General features: G+C 40.3%; 10 protein-coding genes across 10 annotated transcripts; 8 read left to right on the forward strand and 2 right to left on the reverse strand.

Annotated features, from left to right (window-relative positions):
- Positions 1–600: 600 nt before the first annotated feature.
- Positions 601–2,199, reverse strand: NEHOM01_1741 (actinin alpha 1/4; the record flags this gene model as incomplete). The annotated part of the gene is made up of 1 exon (XM_051490619.1): positions 601–2,199. One exon carries the CDS (start codon positions 2,197–2,199, stop codon positions 601–603), a length of 1,599 nt encoding a protein of 532 aa, XP_051346579.1.
- A 48-nt stretch (positions 2,200–2,247) lies between these two features.
- Positions 2,248–3,183, forward strand: NEHOM01_1742 (glycogen synthase kinase 3 beta; the record flags this gene model as incomplete). Its single annotated transcript, XM_051490620.1, has 1 exon — positions 2,248–3,183. The coding sequence occupies one exon, from the start codon at positions 2,248–2,250 to the stop codon at positions 3,181–3,183; it is 936 nt and encodes a 311-aa protein (XP_051346580.1).
- A 576-nt stretch (positions 3,184–3,759) lies between these two features.
- On the forward strand, positions 3,760–5,829 carry NEHOM01_1743 (cleavage and polyadenylation specificity factor subunit 2; the record flags this gene model as incomplete). The annotated part of the gene is made up of 1 exon (XM_051490621.1): positions 3,760–5,829. One exon carries the CDS (start codon positions 3,760–3,762, stop codon positions 5,827–5,829), a length of 2,070 nt encoding a protein of 689 aa, XP_051346581.1.
- Positions 5,830–6,876: 1,047 nt separating this feature from the next.
- On the forward strand, positions 6,877–7,404 carry NEHOM01_1744 (uncharacterized protein; the record flags this gene model as incomplete). Its single annotated transcript, XM_051490622.1, has 1 exon — positions 6,877–7,404. One exon carries the CDS (start codon positions 6,877–6,879, stop codon positions 7,402–7,404), a length of 528 nt encoding a protein of 175 aa, XP_051346582.1.
- Positions 7,405–7,423: 19 nt separating this feature from the next.
- On the forward strand, positions 7,424–7,606 carry NEHOM01_1738 (uncharacterized protein; the record flags this gene model as incomplete). The annotated part of the gene is made up of 1 exon (XM_051490616.1): positions 7,424–7,606. One exon carries the CDS (start codon positions 7,424–7,426, stop codon positions 7,604–7,606), a length of 183 nt encoding a protein of 60 aa, XP_051346576.1.
- A 112-nt stretch (positions 7,607–7,718) lies between these two features.
- Positions 7,719–8,675, forward strand: NEHOM01_1745 (uncharacterized protein; the record flags this gene model as incomplete). The annotated part of the gene is made up of 1 exon (XM_051490623.1): positions 7,719–8,675. One exon carries the CDS (start codon positions 7,719–7,721, stop codon positions 8,673–8,675), a length of 957 nt encoding a protein of 318 aa, XP_051346583.1.
- Positions 8,676–8,700: 25 nt separating this feature from the next.
- NEHOM01_1746 (protein transport protein SEC61 subunit alpha) lies at positions 8,701–10,116 on the forward strand (the record flags this gene model as incomplete). Its single annotated transcript, XM_051490624.1, has 1 exon — positions 8,701–10,116. The coding sequence occupies one exon, from the start codon at positions 8,701–8,703 to the stop codon at positions 10,114–10,116; it is 1,416 nt and encodes a 471-aa protein (XP_051346584.1).
- A 548-nt stretch (positions 10,117–10,664) lies between these two features.
- NEHOM01_1747 (serine-protein kinase ATM) lies at positions 10,665–16,112 on the reverse strand (the record flags this gene model as incomplete). The annotated part of the gene is made up of 1 exon (XM_051490625.1): positions 10,665–16,112. One exon carries the CDS (start codon positions 16,110–16,112, stop codon positions 10,665–10,667), a length of 5,448 nt encoding a protein of 1,815 aa, XP_051346585.1.
- A 33-nt stretch (positions 16,113–16,145) lies between these two features.
- On the forward strand, positions 16,146–17,033 carry NEHOM01_1748 (uncharacterized protein; the record flags this gene model as incomplete). Its single annotated transcript, XM_051490626.1, has 1 exon — positions 16,146–17,033. The coding sequence occupies one exon, from the start codon at positions 16,146–16,148 to the stop codon at positions 17,031–17,033; it is 888 nt and encodes a 295-aa protein (XP_051346586.1).
- A 616-nt stretch (positions 17,034–17,649) lies between these two features.
- Positions 17,650–19,170, forward strand: NEHOM01_1749 (uncharacterized protein; the record flags this gene model as incomplete). The annotated part of the gene is made up of 1 exon (XM_051490627.1): positions 17,650–19,170. One exon carries the CDS (start codon positions 17,650–17,652, stop codon positions 19,168–19,170), a length of 1,521 nt encoding a protein of 506 aa, XP_051346587.1.
- Between the last annotated feature and the right edge of the window lie 164 nt (positions 19,171–19,334).

Here is a 19,334-nt window from a genome sequence, read left to right on the forward strand (position 1 = left end):
TGAGATGGGTTGAGTTGGTTTAGGATTGGGGTGGGTTGAGTTAGTCCAAACTCAAGAGTAATAAAGATAAGATAGGGAAGGTTTATGAAGCTTAAACCCGCTAACTATTCCAGGCAAACTATATACCAACTTAGTAGATACTTTTGGATTTCATGCTATTATTCACACTAATAACCCTCAACTTGGATTGAGTTGGTATTAGTTAAGTTAGATTAAGCTGAGTTAGATTAAGTTAAGTTAGATTAAGTTCAAAAGAATACTATTAGGTTATAATGATAACTTATAGCTTATTTTAATACTGATAATTTATGACGTCATCTAAACTTATAGCTTATTTTAATACTAAATCAGTACTATAATAAAGCTATAATACTAAATCAGTACTATAATAAAGCTAATACTCAACCATACTAGACCTAATACAATACTAAATCAATACTATAATAAAGCTAATACTCAACATAATACTAAACTATACTAGACCTAATACTAATCTCAACTAAACTAACCCCAAACCAATACAATACTAAATCAATACCACCCCAATCTAATACTAACCCAACGCAATACTAAATCAAACACAAGTAAACCAGCTAGCTTTTATTCTTTACCGCTTAAGGAAATAGAGGAAAGTAAACTTGATGGCTCCTCCTTCTCCTGCAGCAAGGCTTGAGCTACTAAATACTCGTACCTGGCTTTGGTTTCAAACAGACTTAAGTCCATAGCTGATGGTTCAGGAATACTTTGACTTACAGCTAAAGTAACCGTTTCCGCCGCTGAGAATTGCTGGTTAAGCTCCTTCTCCCTAGCTAATTCAGCCGCAAAGACGTCCATAAACCGTTTCTCACCCTCCTTAACTTCACTAGCTACTACTCCTAGGGCATCCTTAATAATAGCTTCTCGTTCCAAGAGTTCGTACTTGCACTCCGCCGGGACAACTACTAAACTCGGCTGCTTACAAGCTAACTCAGCCATTTCACTCACTTCAGCTAATAAACAAACAACACCCGAAAACGTCACTGTCTTAACTAGTAGACTTAGTTTTTGCCCACACTTATGCAAGACTTCCTGATACTTACCCACTACTTGTTTACCCTCCTTAAATTGCCACCGACCTAATGTATCCAGTAAAGCAGCCGCATCAAATATACCAGTAGTTTTAATAGTAGATAAACTATTAGATAGAATAGATAAGGTACTAAATACTTGGTCAGAAGAGTAAGGAGTATAAGGACTACTTAGTCTTTGATAAATATCCGTTTGAATAAGATATCCTAAACTTAATCTCATTCTTTCCTCTTCACAACTACGTACTTGGGCATAAATCACATCCAACTCCTTCTTAACCCTTTCTAAACTCACTGTATCACTCTCCAGTAGTTCAGCTACTGCTTTCTGTCGCGTACTTAAGAACGCCAGATTCTCCTGGATCTGAGCAGCTACTTTCTGCTCCTTAGCCCGTTTAGTCATTGTTTCCCGTTGTCTAGAAGCCGTATATAAACCCAGTAAGTAAGTTAAGAGTGATTTATCATCACAAAGTCCACTAACTAAATCGCGACCAGTAATCAGTAGAGGAACATCCATACTAGACTGGGCTAAATTCAGAGCCCGCGTAGCTAAATACTCAGGCGTACCTTCATCATAAGTAAATCCACCTACATCCGCATGAACAAGAGCAGATAGAGCAAGTCCATCCCGCCAACTCTTATCAAAATCAGCAATATTAACTTTACCGTATCTTTCAGTCTTCCGCCTACACCAGTGCATGATTCGGGCTCTTAAATCCTTATCATTTCCTATCTCTTCTTTAAGTTCCTGTAAAGAGAAAGCAATAATAAGGCGCCAAAGCAAAGCTAAAGTTAATTTAATACTTCCTTCTTGAATATCAGCCGCTCCAATATTAATCATTTCAATATTGCACCTTTTCAGGTAATTAATCACTTTTTCTAAATTATCACGTTTTTGCACAATCAAAGTTGGTTTTTTGTTATAATTAAAGATAGAGCCGGTTAAAGAATAGATAAGAGCAAGTAATCTGGTGCCATCTTGGAAATCGGCGGGAAAATTAGAGATAGGCGTGAAATTATAGATGGTCTCGGGTTTTTCCAATTTGTAACGATCGGAACCTTTAAGTAGTTTAGCGTTTACCCAGTTGACAAAGGTGCGTATTTGCACGGTCTCCCACGTATCTTCAGTCATGCAGGGGAAGCTATTTTAAAAAATAAATAGGGGTGTGTTTACCAATTAATGCGATCAGATATGGATATAGTTCGAGTGGCGAATGTTTTGGGTGTAGATGGTTTAGAAAGGGAGATAGAGTGTGTATCTCGGCGGAAAATTGGTCAGGGTTCTTTTGGGGAGGTTTATCATATAGTTTTACGGGATGGAGAGTCTTATGCTTGGAAAGTAGTCTTTGAGAAGAAGGAGTACATGAACCGGGAATTGATGATTTTGAAGCGGGTGAATCATCCGGGGATTGTCCAATTAAAATGGTACTCTTATGGTGAACGGAGTAATCGTGGGGTTGTTTTGAATGTGATTATGGAGTACTTGCCGGAAGACTTACTGGGATTGATTAAGCGGCGGTGGGTGTTGGCTTGGGGGGAGTTTAAGAGTTATGCCTTGCAGATGTTAGGTGGGGTGGCTTATTTGCACTCTTTGCGGATAGCTCATCGTGATATTAAACCTTCTAATGTTTTGATTGATTTGGGGCGGGGTATTTTGAAAGTTTGTGATTTAGGTAGTGCGAAAGAGATAAGGATGGGGGAGTCTAATATTTCTTATATTTGTTCTCGGAATTATCGGGCGCCGGAATTACATGCTGGCTTGAGTTATGATGAGAAAATTGATGTTTGGTCGACGGGCTGTGTTTTGGCTGAGTTATTGATTCATGAGTTACTGTTTAAAGGACCGAGTAAGGAGTTGTTGCTGGCTCAGATTCAGGATAGGTCAAGACGTATGGAGGAGTATATAGTAGAACGGTCGGGTCGGCCGGAAGTACTTGGGTTTGCCCGTATTATTAAGAAGATGCTAGCTATTGATCCGAGTGAGCGTTTATCAGCGGTAGAAGCTATAGGTCTTTTCGAACAATTAAATCCACCCCAAGTTCAACCAGTTCCCGATGCGTCTACTTCTAGTCCCACTTCATCGCTAGCCCAGGCCAAGGCCAATCCCATTGGCTAAGTAAATGTACCAATGAAGCAATAAAGAGAGTTTGTATTAGTATTGGGTTGGGTTGGGTTGAGTTGGGATATCACTCAAGTTGTTATATCACTTAGTACTTAACTTATTATATCACTTAGTGCTTACCTCTATTACTTGATTTAGTATTTAACTTAGTACTTGACTTAGTACTTGACTTACTATTTAACTTACTACTACTTAACTTACTACTACTTACCTCTACTACTACTTAACTTAACTTAACTTATATCATCTAGCTTTACTACACCACATCACACTACTCTACACTACACTCTCCATCCTAACTTAACTTAACTTAACCTAACTTAACTTCATAAAAACACTTCCTTATCAGATATTTTGGTAAATCACTTAACCTAACCCAACCCTACTCAATCCAATCCAACCTATACTACACAGAAACCCAACTCAACACTAACTCAACACCACCCCAATACTAACCCAACTCAATCTAACTCAATCTAACTCAATACCAACTCAAGATTAACCTCTTTACGGCTATCTTAAGCCTAAAATAGTGTAAGACATATATCATTTCATATTTTTACTAATTGTATGCTAAAGACTACTGAGTTGACGATAACCCATATTGACCGCACTGTTGAAATTGAATCGGGGTGTTTAATACTTGAAATTGACCAGCTGAAGATTCTGGTGAATTTTGGGACTGAACCGGACTTGTCCCTTGATATCTACCCCAATTTAGAACAGATACAAGGAATCACACATATTCTTTTGTGTTCAAGTGATATATCATCTTTAGGCGGTCTAGTGCACTTGCGAGATTTAGACATTTCTGTGCCAATTATTGGAACTGTACCTATCAAGATTTTAGGCCGGATTGAGATTATGGAAAGAGTCCAGGTCTTACAAGACTTCCATGGTCTCTCTCATTTTGGCAATCGGCCCGATGAAGTTTTTGACCGGATTGTGCCTTTGAAGTATATGCAGACCTATGAAATAGCTGATAATATTACAGTGGGACCTTTAAATAGTGGCAGTTCAACCGGTGGTGCTATCTGGAAAATTCAAAAGAATGATCAAGTTTGGATTGTTTGTGATAAGGTTAACCACCGAAAAGAAGCTCATTTAGATGGTTTAGATACGACTAGTATGAAAAAAGCTATCTGTATAGTGGTGAACAGTGCTAATACTAAGCTAGAACGAACTACTCGTAAAGAAAGAGATACGGCTTTAATGAGTATTATCAGAGATACAATCAAAAAAGAAGGGAAGGTTATGATTGCTACTTCATTTTCGCAATTACTAGAACTAACTATGACTATTCATAATGCGCAACCTTCACCACCTCTACCTATGGCTTTGTACTCCTACTACGGTAAGAAGTACTTTGATGCAGTTAAGACTATTCTGGAATGGACAGGTACTTCTGTTCTGCAACGGTTTAACCAAGAGAAAGAGAATCCTTTTAACTTATTGCGCTTGGAGTTCTATGATGAATGTGTTTCTGAAAGACTTGATGCCCCGATTGTCTTTGTGATTGATAAGTATGGTGATTCTGGGTTTGCCCCAATTGTTCTGCCTATTATTGCTAAATCATCAAGTAATACGATTATTCAGACAACACCTAGTTTTGGGTACAGCAAGAAGTTCAGTATTTGTCCGATTAAGTATACGCGACTTTCAGATAGTGAAATCAAAAAGCAAGATAAGATGTCCAAAAAAGAACAAGAAGAAGAAGAGACTCAGAAGAAAATAGATGATTTGGTTAAGCAAAAGATAGAGGATTCCTCAGAAGAAGAGGAAGATCGTGGCCAGATTCTTTGCAAGTTCTGGCACCAAATCCAAGATGAAATTGATACGACAGAAAAAGAACAAAACTATATCGGCTACGATCTAGAAGGTACGATCAATGACTTAATGTTTCCCAATCCTTCCCGGCGCAAACCATCCGATGAGTATGGTGAACCTATTTTCATTCGCCATCATAAAGAAGAGGAAGAACAAAAAGTAGAGATAAAGCCTGAGATTGTGAAGAAGAAAGCTTTCAAAATCTTTATCAAAGAAAAGAAGAATATCTCTATCAAAGCTAAAATAGAAACAGTTCTCTTTACTGGTGAATGTGATATTTATAATTTCAAAGGTTTATTGGCTGGAGCTGAAACGGACCGTATCATTGTTTATGGTCAAAATCCAGATAAGAGAAAAGTCCTTACGGCCTATCTTATGTACACCAGTACGGCCCCAACCGTTCAAGAACTAGTCACTTCCCAGGAAGTTTATGCTGTTCGACATACTTTACCCGTTAAAATCCAAAAGGATCTACTTCTTCAAGTCAACATGCAGCCACTGGGGACGTGTATGATTGGTTACTTCCATGGTAAGATTGAAAAGGGTAAGAAGGCCCTACTTCTTCTACCTACGGCTGAGGAGAACCAGGAAAAAGAAGGAATGTGCATTGGTACTATTCGCCTCAAAGACCTTCGTCAATTATTCATTGAAGCCAAGATAAAGTCGGAAATTATTGATAACAAACTTATTGTTAATGAAAACATCTTCATTTATTTTGATGGTATCTATCTTAAAATTGAAGGAGAACTCTCTAAGGAGTTCTATACTGTCCGCAAACTCCTTTCCAAAAGTGTTGCCTTCCTTAATACCTAATCCTCCTAGTTTTATCTCTTTATTCTTATCTCTTGTCGTTAAATAAACTCAATTTCTATCTATTGATTTGTCCTTTTATCCTAATATCAACTGTAGTGCCGTTACACAACCATATACCAGTTGTTATCACCCAAACAGCCACAACAATCTTATCTAAATCCTAATACTAATCTCAATATTAACTCAATTCAATTTAATGTTTTCTAAAACTCAAACTCAAACTCAACCCATCCTAATTCTAATTTAGAAGCCTTTCCAGATAATTTAAATATTAACTCAACTTAAGCTTAGATTATATTTAGATAAGGGAAAGTATTGGATTGGCATTCAAATCAATAACACAACTTAGTACGAATACAACTCAGTACAAATACTAACCTAACACAATCTAATCATTGGTAAATCTACACACAACAGTCGGTTATTGATATTAAGAACTTCTTCAACTTAAGGAGACTCTGGATGCTCTGACCATTTCAATTTACCTACCTTAACCAATTTAGGGCACCTATCTAATCTATATCTCGCTATGAAATCGCTCTTTACTGACCACCAGATTTTATCTGATAAAAGGTACCAGTACTCATATCAAGGAATATCTTTAATAGAGTTTGTATTGTATTAAGTTGACAACTAAATGACATCCATCCCATATACATTGTCCTTAACTAAATACCAACTCAATCCTAACTCAAATCATATACTAAACTAACTTAAGCCAACCTAATTTCACAAACTTACCAATTCAATCATTATTTATTACCAACCGACATCACCCTATGGATATTGTTAACCACAAATTACTTGATGAGATAGCCAAAACATACGTAGATATCAATGAAGCCCTAGCAGAAATCAAACATATTCTTATCAATACCATTCATACCCGTCCTACCACAAGTTCAAATTCAAATTCAAATTCAACCACAACCGCCACCCATACGAATCCAACTCATAATCAAGATCCAACCAACTTAACACCACCAGATAACAGTAGCACCACCAGTACAGTCCAGCTTATACACCATTTTTTTCGCCTACTAGATCATGAAAGAAGAGCCACTAAATCTCCTTCTCTCCCAACCAGTCTCACCCAAAGAAATCACTCGCCTACGCACCCAAATTGATACCAAAAACGAAAGACTCCAAGAAATAGCCTCAGCATTAGACCAACCCTCTCCTCCCCCAGAATTATCTATTGCTTATCTCCTTCTTAAAAGAGAGATAGACCGATTAAAACACTTACTCCATCTAGTCGAACTCCAAAAGACCAAAACTCTAGAAAACCAATGGATCTTTGGCCAAGTCCCAGAAACTCATTCACCCCATCTCCAACGCTTCGCTACCATCACCCGTGAATACTTTGAACTCTGGCCAACTCTTTCTTTCCATAATCGTGATCCACCCGCTGAATACTACATTCATGCCCGAGCAATTGAAGACTGTGGCATTGTACAAATGGGAAGTACCTTTGTGGAAGCCAAAAAAGGATCTCTTTATTATGCCCGTAAGAAAGACATTGCCCATCTTCTTCATACCGGTCTAATGCAACCCGTCCCCCAAAGCAAAATTTAACCCCACCCACGTCCATCCAATGTTCCCCTACCAAGAACTTATTAACCATTCCGTCACTATCACCTACCACAATCTCCAAATATCCGGCATTCTTATTTCCATTGACTCCTATCTTAATACTGTCATTAAAACACCCACCCAAACTATTTTCATCCGAGGCGACAAAATCACAGCCATTACTGAACTCCCCAATCCTAAATAAACACTTATTCATATCTACTAACCCAATCTAATTCATATCCACTCCACTTAATACTTAACTTAACTCCACCTAACTCAACTCAACTAAATAAACACTACTTTCTTCTGTTTACATGAAACCCAATCCATCCACATCCACATCCACCCAATCCACTCTAGCACAATCTACTCCTAAACCCACCCAAACTCTACCTAAACCCACTTCAACTTCCGCCTATACACCAGAAGACATTATGCACTTCCTAGCCACTCTAATAGCTCAAGTCCAAGATGAAAAGTACCCTAAGTACCGCCAAAAACTCTTTAACTGCTACATCAACCATTCCATTCGCTTTATTCAAAATGACAAGGCCCCCATGCCCCAACGTTTCCTCATTACCCTTACCATGCTCACTTTCACCCAACAACTTCAAAATACCTCTACTAATACCACTACTAACACCAATACCAATACCAATATCAATACCAACACTACTAATACCAATACGAATAAGAACACGAATACTAACACCTCTACTTCTACTAACACCAATACTAACACCAATACCACTACTACCCCCACCCCTACCACTACTCACTCAATTCAACTAAACATTCAGCCAGTTCAAAAGATGCAAGATCAAGTCGTCCAATACCTCTGCCAAAAACAAGTCGCTAAAATCCGCGCCCTCATTCTTGACCTCCATCCTACATCCACTTACAGCACCGACCTCCAATACTCCGTCCAGCCAGAACCCTGGCTCCTCCAACTCACCCAAGAACTCGACCTCATCCTACCCCCAGAAACCACCAACTTCATACCTACCACCCAAACTTTCACTCTCCTCCATACTCACCTCCTCAACCTCCTCATTCAAGATCTCAAAGATATCTTCATTGCCCGTACCCAACCCTTCGGACGTAAAGGCAATCTCCTCGTTATCAACCTTCTCTACTTACAAGACTTCTACCAAAAAAGAAACATCCCAACCCAAGCCATCCTCAACCTTATCAAACAAGTCCATCTAAATTTCAAAAACAAAGATATGATAGAACCAATTTCACAATTAAGAAACATAACCTCTACATAATTACTTTTTTTATTTTGACGTAATTATGCGAGGATTAGATTTAGTTAAGCCTTTTGCCCGTTTCTTGCCCGAAGTGGCCCCTAATGACCGTAAAATTCTCTTCCAAGAGAAACTCCTCTGGACTTTAACTGCCATTTTGATTTACTTAGTATGTTCACAAATACCTTTATTTGGTATTATGATTAGTGATAAGGCCGATCCAGTCTACTGGCTTAGAGCTATGATGGCAGGTAATCGTGGTACGCTTATGGATTTAGGTTTAGGTCCAATTTTAATGGCAGGTAGTGTTACTCAGTTCTTAACCTTTGTTGATCTTATCAAAGTTGATGAAAATATCAAAGAGGATTCAATTCTCTTCTCAGCCTTTCAAAAGCTCTTAGCCCTCTTGATTACTTTTGCCCATGCTTTAATCCAGGTATCAACTGGCTTTTTTGGATCTCCTAGTCATTTAGGTATGTCAGTTTGTCTTTTGATTGTTGTGCAGTTAATGTTCTCAGGAGTGATTATTGTTCTTTTAGATGAGTTGTTACAGAAAGGTTATGGTTTAGGCTCTGGAGTTAATCTGTTTATTGTAGCTAATATTTGTGAGTCAATTGTTTGGAAGGCATTTAGTCCTTCGGTGTACAGTACGGGCCGAGGTCCTGAATTTGAAGGTTCAGTTCTTTCATTCTTACAACTGTTAAAGATAAGACGGAATAAGTTGGAGGCAATTTATGAAGCATTCTTTCGTAAGAACTTGCCCAATCTCTTTTGTTTAGCTAGTACAGCTACTATGTTTTGTTTAGTTATCTATCTGTACAATATTAGGTTAGAGTTGCCTTTGGATTCAATGCAGGCTAAAACGCCGCAAATGAAATGGGCCATTAAGTTATTCTATGTATCTAGTACGCCGATTATCTTGCAAAATCAGGCTATTACGACGTTTTATAGGTGTTCAAGGTTCTTGAGTGATCGGTGCCCAGGTCGGTGGTATACGCGTATTTTAGGAGTGTGGGATATTAGAGAGTCTTTGGCTTATGAGCCAGTTAGTGGGATTGCTTACTATATCTCACCTCCTAGTAATGTTTTAGCCGCTTTGAAACGGCCGATTCACTTTTTGATCTATTCGGTCTTTATGTTGGGGACTTCGGCCTTACTGGCTTACTACTGGATGGAGATGAATGAAAGTTCTCCTACAGAGGTGGGTAAGCAGTTGACGCGGCAGAAGTTAGTGGTGAAAGGTCATTCAGTGCAAGGAACCCAAGATATGCTGAATAGGTACATTCCTATTGCGGCTGTGCTATCGGGGATAATCATTGGTGGGATTTCCATTATGAGTGATTTACTGGATACGATTGGCTCGGGTCAGAACATTATTCTGGCTGTTTCCATTATTGGGCAGTACTTTGAGTTGTTTGCTAAAGAGCAAATGAAGTATCATGGCACGGCAATGGTACGATAGTCACAATAAATTGGGTTAGCAATTGAATTAGTATATAGTATATAGTATATAGTATATAGTATATAGTATTGTATTGAGTGGTGTAGTGTGGTATAGTTAGTTGGGTGATGTAGTGTATTGGGGTAGTTAGTAGTGTAGTTAGTATAGTTTAGTATTGAGTGGTGTGGGGTTAGCAATTGAGTCAGTAGTGTGATGTAGTTGGGTGATGTAGTATAGTGTAGTTAGTAGTATAGTTAGTTGGGTGGGGTAGTAATGTAGTATAGTATAGTTTAGTAGTGTAGTATGATGTATAGTGTGGTGTAGTTGGGTGATGCAGTGTAGTATGATGTATTGTAGTTAGTAGTATGGTGGCTAGTAGAGAGTTTAGTTGAGTGATTAGTTGAGTTAGTAGTATCGTATAGTGTAGTGTTTTGCTCTTATCAGTATTGGGTTAGTATTAGTAGTACTTAAATAGATGGATAATAAATGGTGGGTTGAAGGAAATAACTAAATAGATAAGAAAATACAAAGTAGTTGGTAGTAGTCTAGGGAGTTTATTTGGGGATTAGTTAGATCCAGGGTGACCAGCCGGGATAGATTTGGGCTAGTCGGGATGGATCGGTGGCTTTGAGAATAAGGGCTTGGATATGGGCGGTATTGCTTTGTGTGAATCCATCTTCGGTACCGTTGAGTTTGTCTTGGAGTCGGGCTAGAATGCTTTGGTAGTCAGAGAAGAGTCGGGGAGTTCTTGAGATAGTACGGATGACTTGCCAGCGGTAGAGAGGTTCGACTTGGATAATACTGATGAAGACAAGGAAACTTTCCTTGGTTTCTTTGAGAGCGGCGAAGAAAGCGGCCATGGCGTTTTGGTGTGTATGGGTGGTATAGGCTAGAAGGGCTTGTTCAATGTTTTGGGTCATCCGGAAAGGGACACGTTCGGGAGTAGATAGGAGTCGGGCTTGGTCGAAAATTAGATTTAAATCAATGTTAATGCACTCCTTGGTGGTCTTATCTAGAAGAATATTATGGGGATGGCGATCTCCTAGGCCTAAGACATAGGTGGCAATGGCATTGATGGAGAAAGAATGAGTGAAGGTCTTTCTTTGCTTGAAGTACTCAAAGGGACCTGGGCCATCAAAGGTGTATTTAAGCACCGGTGGGTGTAATTTAAGGACCTTTAAAAAGATAGCTGTTCTTTCTGATAGGGGGAGATTAAGTGAATCTTCCATGGTTTTGCGGCATTCAGAATGAGTTAGTGCTGGTTTGGTGGATAGATTGCGTAGTTGGTCGATAGTGGTGCCGAGTGGCTCTGCATTAGGGATGAAAGCTAGAACACCAAAGAACCGTTCGAGGGCAACGATGTTATAGGTGCGAATGCGTGACTCGATTATGGGGGTGGTGCAGGAGGTACGAATACGTGGCCCAAAGATTGAAGTGCCGGTGGAGTTATCAAGAATGGTGTTCATGTAGTGAAAGACTTGCGTGCTTAGAATATCCTGGCGGAGCTCGTCGTTTAGCTTTAGGATTTCTTGGTAGATAAGACCATTGCTAGCTAGAATTTTGATTCGGACCGGCTTGTTGATGCCTTTAAGTTGCTTGGATTTGGGGAGGACTTGTTGAATAATTGGATCTTTAGTAAACTTATCGATAGAGGAGGTAAGAACGGGTGTTTTAGGAGGGAAGCTAGCAGTGATGGGAATGGCGGCTTGGGCCTGTCTTAGAATTAAATGGTACTCACGGACTACTTGTTTGATATCACGGCGAATCTCTGGGGGAATAAGAGAGACAAACTTATCGTGGGCCTGCGGGCTTTCTCGGATTAGAATGTCGTAGGCGACACGGTGGGGAGCTGTCTCTAGCATACGCATGAGGAGTAGTTTGAGTGTTTGTGTAAGTGTTGCTTTTTTGGCTACTGATAAGAGGTGATAGTAGTAGGAGATAATTTGTTGTTTAAGTGGGAAGAAAGAACGGATATCGATGTCGTTTAGGCAATTGGGATCGATTTTGTCTTGTTGGTGCTTTTCTGAGAAAAGAAGATGGATAAGTCCAACTAGATTTTGGAGATTGTTGTGAAATTCAGCTACGCGAATGAGAAGTTTTAGGCCTAGGGTGCGGGCTTTGGTTTCAATTTCAGTGACTTCTTTGGTTCGTTCTTCTTCTAGCTCGCGAACAACTGTTTCCTCTTTTTGAACGAACTTATGCTTGGTAGGCCCGTCGGGTTTTGGTTTCTTGTTCTTGACTGAGCGATGGATGGTTTGGGAGTTAAAGATGAATAAACAGGCTTTGGCTAGTGAACAAAAGACATTGTAGTGGTAGAAGCCAAAATTAGCAGTTGTGGCCTTCTCAATGTAGTTATTAAGTACGTGTTTAGGCGGTTTGTTGCACTCTTGGGCCATATAGAGGGTGTGGATAGAGACGGCTTTGGCATAGAGGAGGGCGGTTGGATCCTTTTGACTGTTTTTAGTTCGGGCTTCGAGATAGCCTTGAACTCTTTCTAGTAGCTGGAGTTGGTTGGGTGAGGGAAGGATTCTTTCTTCGATTTTCAGTAGGAGAAGATAGATAGCTAGGTTGGTAGTATCGCTTGAGGCAGAACAGGGTAGGTTGTTTAGTTCGTCTAAAGTAGTAGGTTTCTGGCTTGGATTAGTACAAGATTCAACTCGGGTTGGGTTAGTATAATGTGGGGCGATAATATCAGCAATAATGGGTTGGCAATTGGAATTGCCTGATAGGAAGGCTTCAGCTGACTTATTAAGCCACTTGTGTTCTAGAGCGGAGACAGTTAGACAGAGAGCACTGCTGTTGAGAACCCGGCGCTCGTCAAGGGCAAAGATAAGGCGATGGGGAGGAAGAGTGCACATATGAAGTGCCTCCTCAATCTGGTCAGAACCATTATATGTACGTCCAGAGACACCGGTAGGGTTTAAAGAGCGCAGGAACTTGTATCTTTGGCTGGGGCCATCTACTAACAAAAAGTCAATGTAGCGGTTATCAGAGCGCCCACTGATGATTAAAGAGTTGGCCAGAATAAAATGCATGGCTTCGGTTTTATCAAGGGCTTCACTCCACTGCTCGAGTTTAGTTGCGGCTTCAAGAAGTTCCTCCACAGACGGAAGAGGTGGCTCTTCTGTTTTGTATAACGGCTTGGCCAACACACCATTATCCTGATGCCGGCTGGAAAAGAGTAAGAAAGGATCACTTTGAGTATAGCGGGCGGGGCACAGACCGGCATGATGGAGACTAGTGGTATAGAATTGGGCGAAATCGGCATAATCTGGAGTGAACGTTGCAAACACCTTGGCGTCGTGAGAATAGAAGAGTTCAATAAAGGAAACCGAAGATTGGCAAGGAAGTTCAGCCAAAAGCTTGTGTGGTGGTTTGGGCATTTGTTCCAGGTAAAGAAGGACCTTGATGGAGCTAGTGACTGGAATTAAGTCGGCAAAATAGGCAGCCGTTGATTTTTCGGGGTTAGTCGTATTGTAATGGGCAGTGAAGAGGTTTTGCTGGCATTTAGCCAAGGCAATCATCTGCTTGACACGACAAAAGGGGCCAAGCCTTTGGAACTTCAGAACATGACGGGAACGGGTAAACTCAACCGTATACTCATTGAAAAGAAGGTGTAGCCAGCCAAACCATTTCCGGCGATAAGCGTGGGCGTATTCAAGGGCCTGGATGAGAGCGCAGACTTCTAGCTGGGTTAGGGCCTGGGTATGGCCTAGAGCCCGACAGAGAAAGCGATAGAAAAAGACCTTCTCTGGGAAGAGAGAGCGCATAAAGGCATCAATGATATAAAGCAGTGAGTTGGGTGCAAGTGGTGGGCCTGGGATGGTTTCTTCTAATGAGTCATTGTAGTAGATTGGAAGTAATTGTGCTAGTTTGCTGGTTGGAGAAAAATACCTATCAGTTGTGCTCTTAAGTAGGTCGTAGGAGAGATAGTTCAATTTAAAGTAAGTCTTGAGAATAAAGAGATTGCGCGGGGAAAGGGTTGCGGCCTTGGCGAAGTAGTCTATCTTCTTCTGAATACGCTTGGGTATACTATCGACTTGCTGGCGGATTGGCGTACAAACGGGCAGGGCATCCTGAATCAGCTGAGCAAGTAAATTGGCAGGTCTGGATGAGTTAGGGCCTGGTCTAACAAGTGCATGGTATTCGAGGAAGGAAAGGTTCTTCTTAAGATAAGCAAAGATATCGCTTTGCAGAGACGGGTTTTGCGTTTGGCAGCCGATGGTATAGATGGCGGAGTGAAGGTTAAGGCGTTCGTACTGGGTTAATTGCTGGGATCGGTTTGTGGTTTCAAGACATAGTTGGAGAATATGCTCTTCTCTGGTTGGAAAGGAAGAGGCACAGACAGCTCGTGTGATTCTAGGCGCTCTCAGCAGAAGTTCAAGACTGTAGTTGGTTGTGTAGGCCACCTTAGTGCCGGCAAGCAAGTTAGTTGTTGTTTCTAAAAAGAGCATCCAGGCTAGGTTCTTCCGGTCATCGTTCATCCACCGGCCTGGAGCAAGAATATCCTTATCTATCGACCTAGTTGGAAGAATCCGCCATTTTTCGGGAAATACAAAGGCCTGGCCAATATCTATCTTTCGCACGGAATAGAAGATTGGGAAGTATAGCTCCACCACGGGAAGACTCTTCTCTAAGAAGGTCGAGAATCCCAATAGACCATCCGAAATAAACTGTGGAATATGTGCTTTCAGTTCTTCTTTCTTATTACGACATACTAAGTACAGGACTTGTTCCTTGGAGTTCGCAAAGGTAGTTTCAATCGGCAAGTCAAACAAAAGAGCAATGTACAAACAGATAGGCATTTTAGCCAGATTAGCCAGGACAAAAGAGACACACAAGTGCTTCAGGGTAACTTGCCGATTAATCAACACCACGGCATGAAAGAAAAACAAGGACTCATCAGTACCACACTGCATAGCTCTAATCACATCCTTCTCAGAGTATGTTCTATGCAAGATCACTAAGAGGGATCGTGTGCTCCAGTACAACTCTTCTTTCTCTATCTCAACGACCCCATCCGATAAGTATAGCATCCGAGTCAAGATACAAAGTGCGCGTTTCTCATTAGAGTCTTTCTCACTACTCTGCAAAGTAAGACTATACTTCTGGTCCGTACACCAATGCACCAACCACAGTAACAACCGCGAGTAGTCCTGCCCAGAATAGTACAAGTACATAAACACCACTAAATAAAGATCAAACGTACAGGCATCTTCAATACACACCTGAAGCATACTATCAACCAACTCATCAGGACCAAAGATACGAAAAAGTTCAAATAAACCATCAAGTTCATCAATTTCCCCCTCTAAAGCATAAATAAACAACTTATGCAACCCCGACAAGTGTCTTATCCGCATAAGCTCAACCAAAAATGGCATTATTTTGATTTCCTTATCTTGCAACAGAACGTATCCTATTCTTTCTATATTCAAGCCAATCTGTCTTACTTCCGAACCTTTATACTCCCGCCAAAGCCTGGCCACTTCCTGCATAAGCCCAAGACTCACCCGGCCCTCCACCAAATGACACAGCGAAGCAGCTAGACCCAGAAATGGCGAAGCTAACCCCAATACTAACCCAACATCAAGACCCACCTCCACTAAGGCCACGCCCGTCTTAATTATCTCCAAACAAATCAAAACCAAACCCAAAGCCGTATCAGGACTGCACACAATCTTATAACTATACTTAAGCACAGTTGCATCGGCCCATGAAGCCAATCTACCAATATATTCCTCAACCTTCATCCTATCATAAATCATACTTTGGCCAGACTTTGTCATATTTGATTGGCTTCCGTCATTTTCCAAGTCCTGAAACTTCAAATTGGCCATAATACCTTCCAATTCTCGCTTAATAGTAGTTGCAATCTCACGAATTAGCATGCACCGACCGTCAAAACCCAGCCCACTACGACAACAAGCAATACTTGCTTCAATCTTTTCATTAATAGATAGATCTTCCCAATATTGTTCTTTCAAAAACCAACTCAGAGTGTTTCGTTTCGACATTTATTTTCAAATTACACTCAAAAACTAGTGTTTATGAATGGTGAAAGTGTAAATCGAAAGCATCTACCTTCTTTAAAGCGTGGAGAGAAGTTTCATGAGCTGTTCAAAAGTATTCCCAAGAATGAAGCTTTAGAATATTCTAATACTTGTTTACTGAATGAAAATTCCAAATACTATCAAGGTAGAATATATATCAGTACAGAACATATTTGTTTCTTTACCAAAAGCTTCTTTGGGAAAGCATCTATTATCATTGATTTCAAAAATGTAATTGCTATCGAAGTAACTACCAAAATTCTTTTACAACATTGTCTCAATATCATTACTTATGATAAAACATACAGCTTTAGAGCTGTTTCATTTAAGGAAGATGCCTATCCAGTGGCTCTTCAGCTCTGGCAGAAAGTCATGGAGTTACCAGCTGGTACCAAAAGCATCTTCCAAGCTGACTTCCCACGACCGGCCGAGAAAGTGGAGGAGAAGCACATGTCTGAAGAAGAACAGATATACAATGTGCCCATTCGGCAGTTATTAAAAGAGATCACTAACCAAAGAAAGACACTTGAGTTCTACCAAACCTTAACTAACCAAAAGATCGAGATCAAAACGTACATCAACCGCCGAACGATTCAATTTGACAACGAGTTTATTGATGAAATCTACAAGGTAGGCAACAATGCGCTTTCGATTGACTACCATTCAAAAGGTACTCTCTGCTGGATTTATCTTACGCCGATCCACAAAGACCAGACAAATGTACGAATAATTGAAAAATACAACTACACCACCCAGCATTATTTTGCCTATCTCCACGAAATCATTACTGAAACCAAACAAAAACCGGACATAGTTGATTTGGTCTTTTTGATTTCCATGGCTGTCTTGCTTGTGATTAAGTTGATTTGGTACAGCTGTTTTTAAATATCAACTTAAGGTCAAGTTAAAAGACTGGCCCAATAAAGAACACTGCAATAAGAAATATCAGCAGAGTTTCCTAAAAAGGAAAGTTAATGGATTAGATTAGTTTAGATTCAATTTATTGAGTAGTATTATGTTAGTATATGGTTGGTATATGATTGGTATAGAGAAAAGAGGGGTATAGGGTTGGTATAGAAAGATGAGGATAGTAGAGAGTGGAAGTGGGCTAGGGCTGGGGTGGCAGTTAGTATCATTTGTTGAATGAGTAAATAAATTAGTCAAACTATAGTGTCTAATGCGAAGTCCATCTAGACTAATCCATACTCTATTAAAAACATATCTTGATACGACATAGTCGGCCATTTATTGAATGTAAACGATGATATGACGTCATACTTCTATTGGGTTAGTGTTTGATATGATTCGAATTCTCGACTAACCCAATAACCTAATACGTGTGCGATCAGTCCATAAACAAACGACTTGGTGTGAAGAAGGAGTAAGTGGTTGTGTAACGGCACTACACAAACAAATTTTTGATAGGCCAGTTGGGGTTTTCCTAAAAAGGAAATTTTTAAGTTGTTATCATTATAAATGATGACAAAAAAACGATCAAAAAATGGCAGATCTTTCTATTTTTGACGTTAGAACCGGACGTCTCAATTCTTCAACCAACTATCCGGAAGACCTTCGTAAGGGGCTCGAGAAGTTAAGTGATATGATTGTTGAACTTATAGATGAATACAAACCGAAGCCAGGCCCGAATACAGTCGTGGAGGCTCAAACACGGCTCACCACTAATGGCATAATTGCTGTCATAGGCACTTTTGTTCTAGTTCTTGTGCTTGTCCTATTATATATCTACATACATAGACTTCGAAAAAGACCGACTGAGACAAGACCGTTCTTTCTCGCAGACGATGAAGTAGATATATCAACAGGCACAGATATACCCGAACAAGAGCCAGCACCACCCACAGATGTACACGAACAAGAGCCAATACCACCCACAGATATGCCCAAACAAGAGCCAATACCACCCACAGATATGCCCGAACAAGAAACAACACAAGGGTTTACAAGAGGTGATGCCAACATGCCGTGTTTCTCATCATTTACCGCAAGCCCAACATCATCAGATCCGAATCCAGACATGATAAGAAGAACTAAGCCATTAGATACATCAGAAGACATTGTTAGAGAACAAGAAGATAATTTGCCCCCATTTACACCACCACGCACCATAAGCCACGAACTTACCCACCCAGTAGAACCAAAACCAGAGCAACTCACTTCAATGGCTTCTCCCACCACCGCACCTCCTCGCGTCGTTACAACCGCTAGCATAATAATGCACAACCCAGAAGATTCTCACAACCTATCACAAGAGATAACCCCAACAACACATCGCTCAACACTAGCATCTTCTGGCCAAACACATAAGAATACTCTTAGAGCTCCATCAAAACGGTCACATCAGAGAATCCTTTCTGAACCACGAGATCCTCTCCCGACTATTAATAAGGAGCCCGAGCCAGTTCAACCAGAACCCACTTCTTCTATGAAAGCACTCACTGATTCCAGCCCAGTGCCTGTTCTAACATTAGCAAACGAATTAGAATACCAACCACTACAGGCTAGTGTTACCAACCCCGAACATCCTATACCCAAACCTAGATCAACGACACGCCCTAAAAAACCACAACAACATACAACAGCTCATAATGTTTCAGTAGATGAAAGCACCATCTCTGACCCCGTGCCAACTCTACCGCAACCCACTACAGTAAAACCCGATACTAACCCCACTAAGGAAGAGAGCTATATTGAAATCTTCAAAAATGCTTATGCGACCTATACAGTTGATATCCAAGCTGAGGTTGAATGGGCCAGGAAACATGCAAAGCATCTAAAAGAGGGCAAGAAGGCAAAATACTGGGATAAATTAGTTGCAAGAATTGAGCCTCAATTACCAACGAGCATAGATACCTTTTTGGCACGTCACAAGAGCAGTTCTGAAAAGTTTACTGTTCGAGATACAGATGGTCATACTAAAGACTTTACTGTTCCAGATACAGATGAGCTTAAAAAGATTCTACTAGAAGACATAAAGAAGCGCTTAGACTTAAACACCATTTAAGGCCGTTCTCTTTGTTGTATGTTCCTAAAAGGACATTTCCGGTTTTAAAAAGACGGGAAGGAAATTACCTAATAAGGAAATTTTCCTGTCTATAAATAGACCTGAACATGAATAAATACGAGAGTTTAAAATGGCGGACCGAAGAAAACAACTCTCTTAATAAA

Source organism: Nematocida homosporus, assembly GCF_024244095.1.
Source record: "Nematocida homosporus strain JUm1504 chromosome Unknown 4556, whole genome shotgun sequence".
Classification (NCBI taxonomy): Eukaryota; Fungi; Microsporidia; genus Nematocida; species Nematocida homosporus.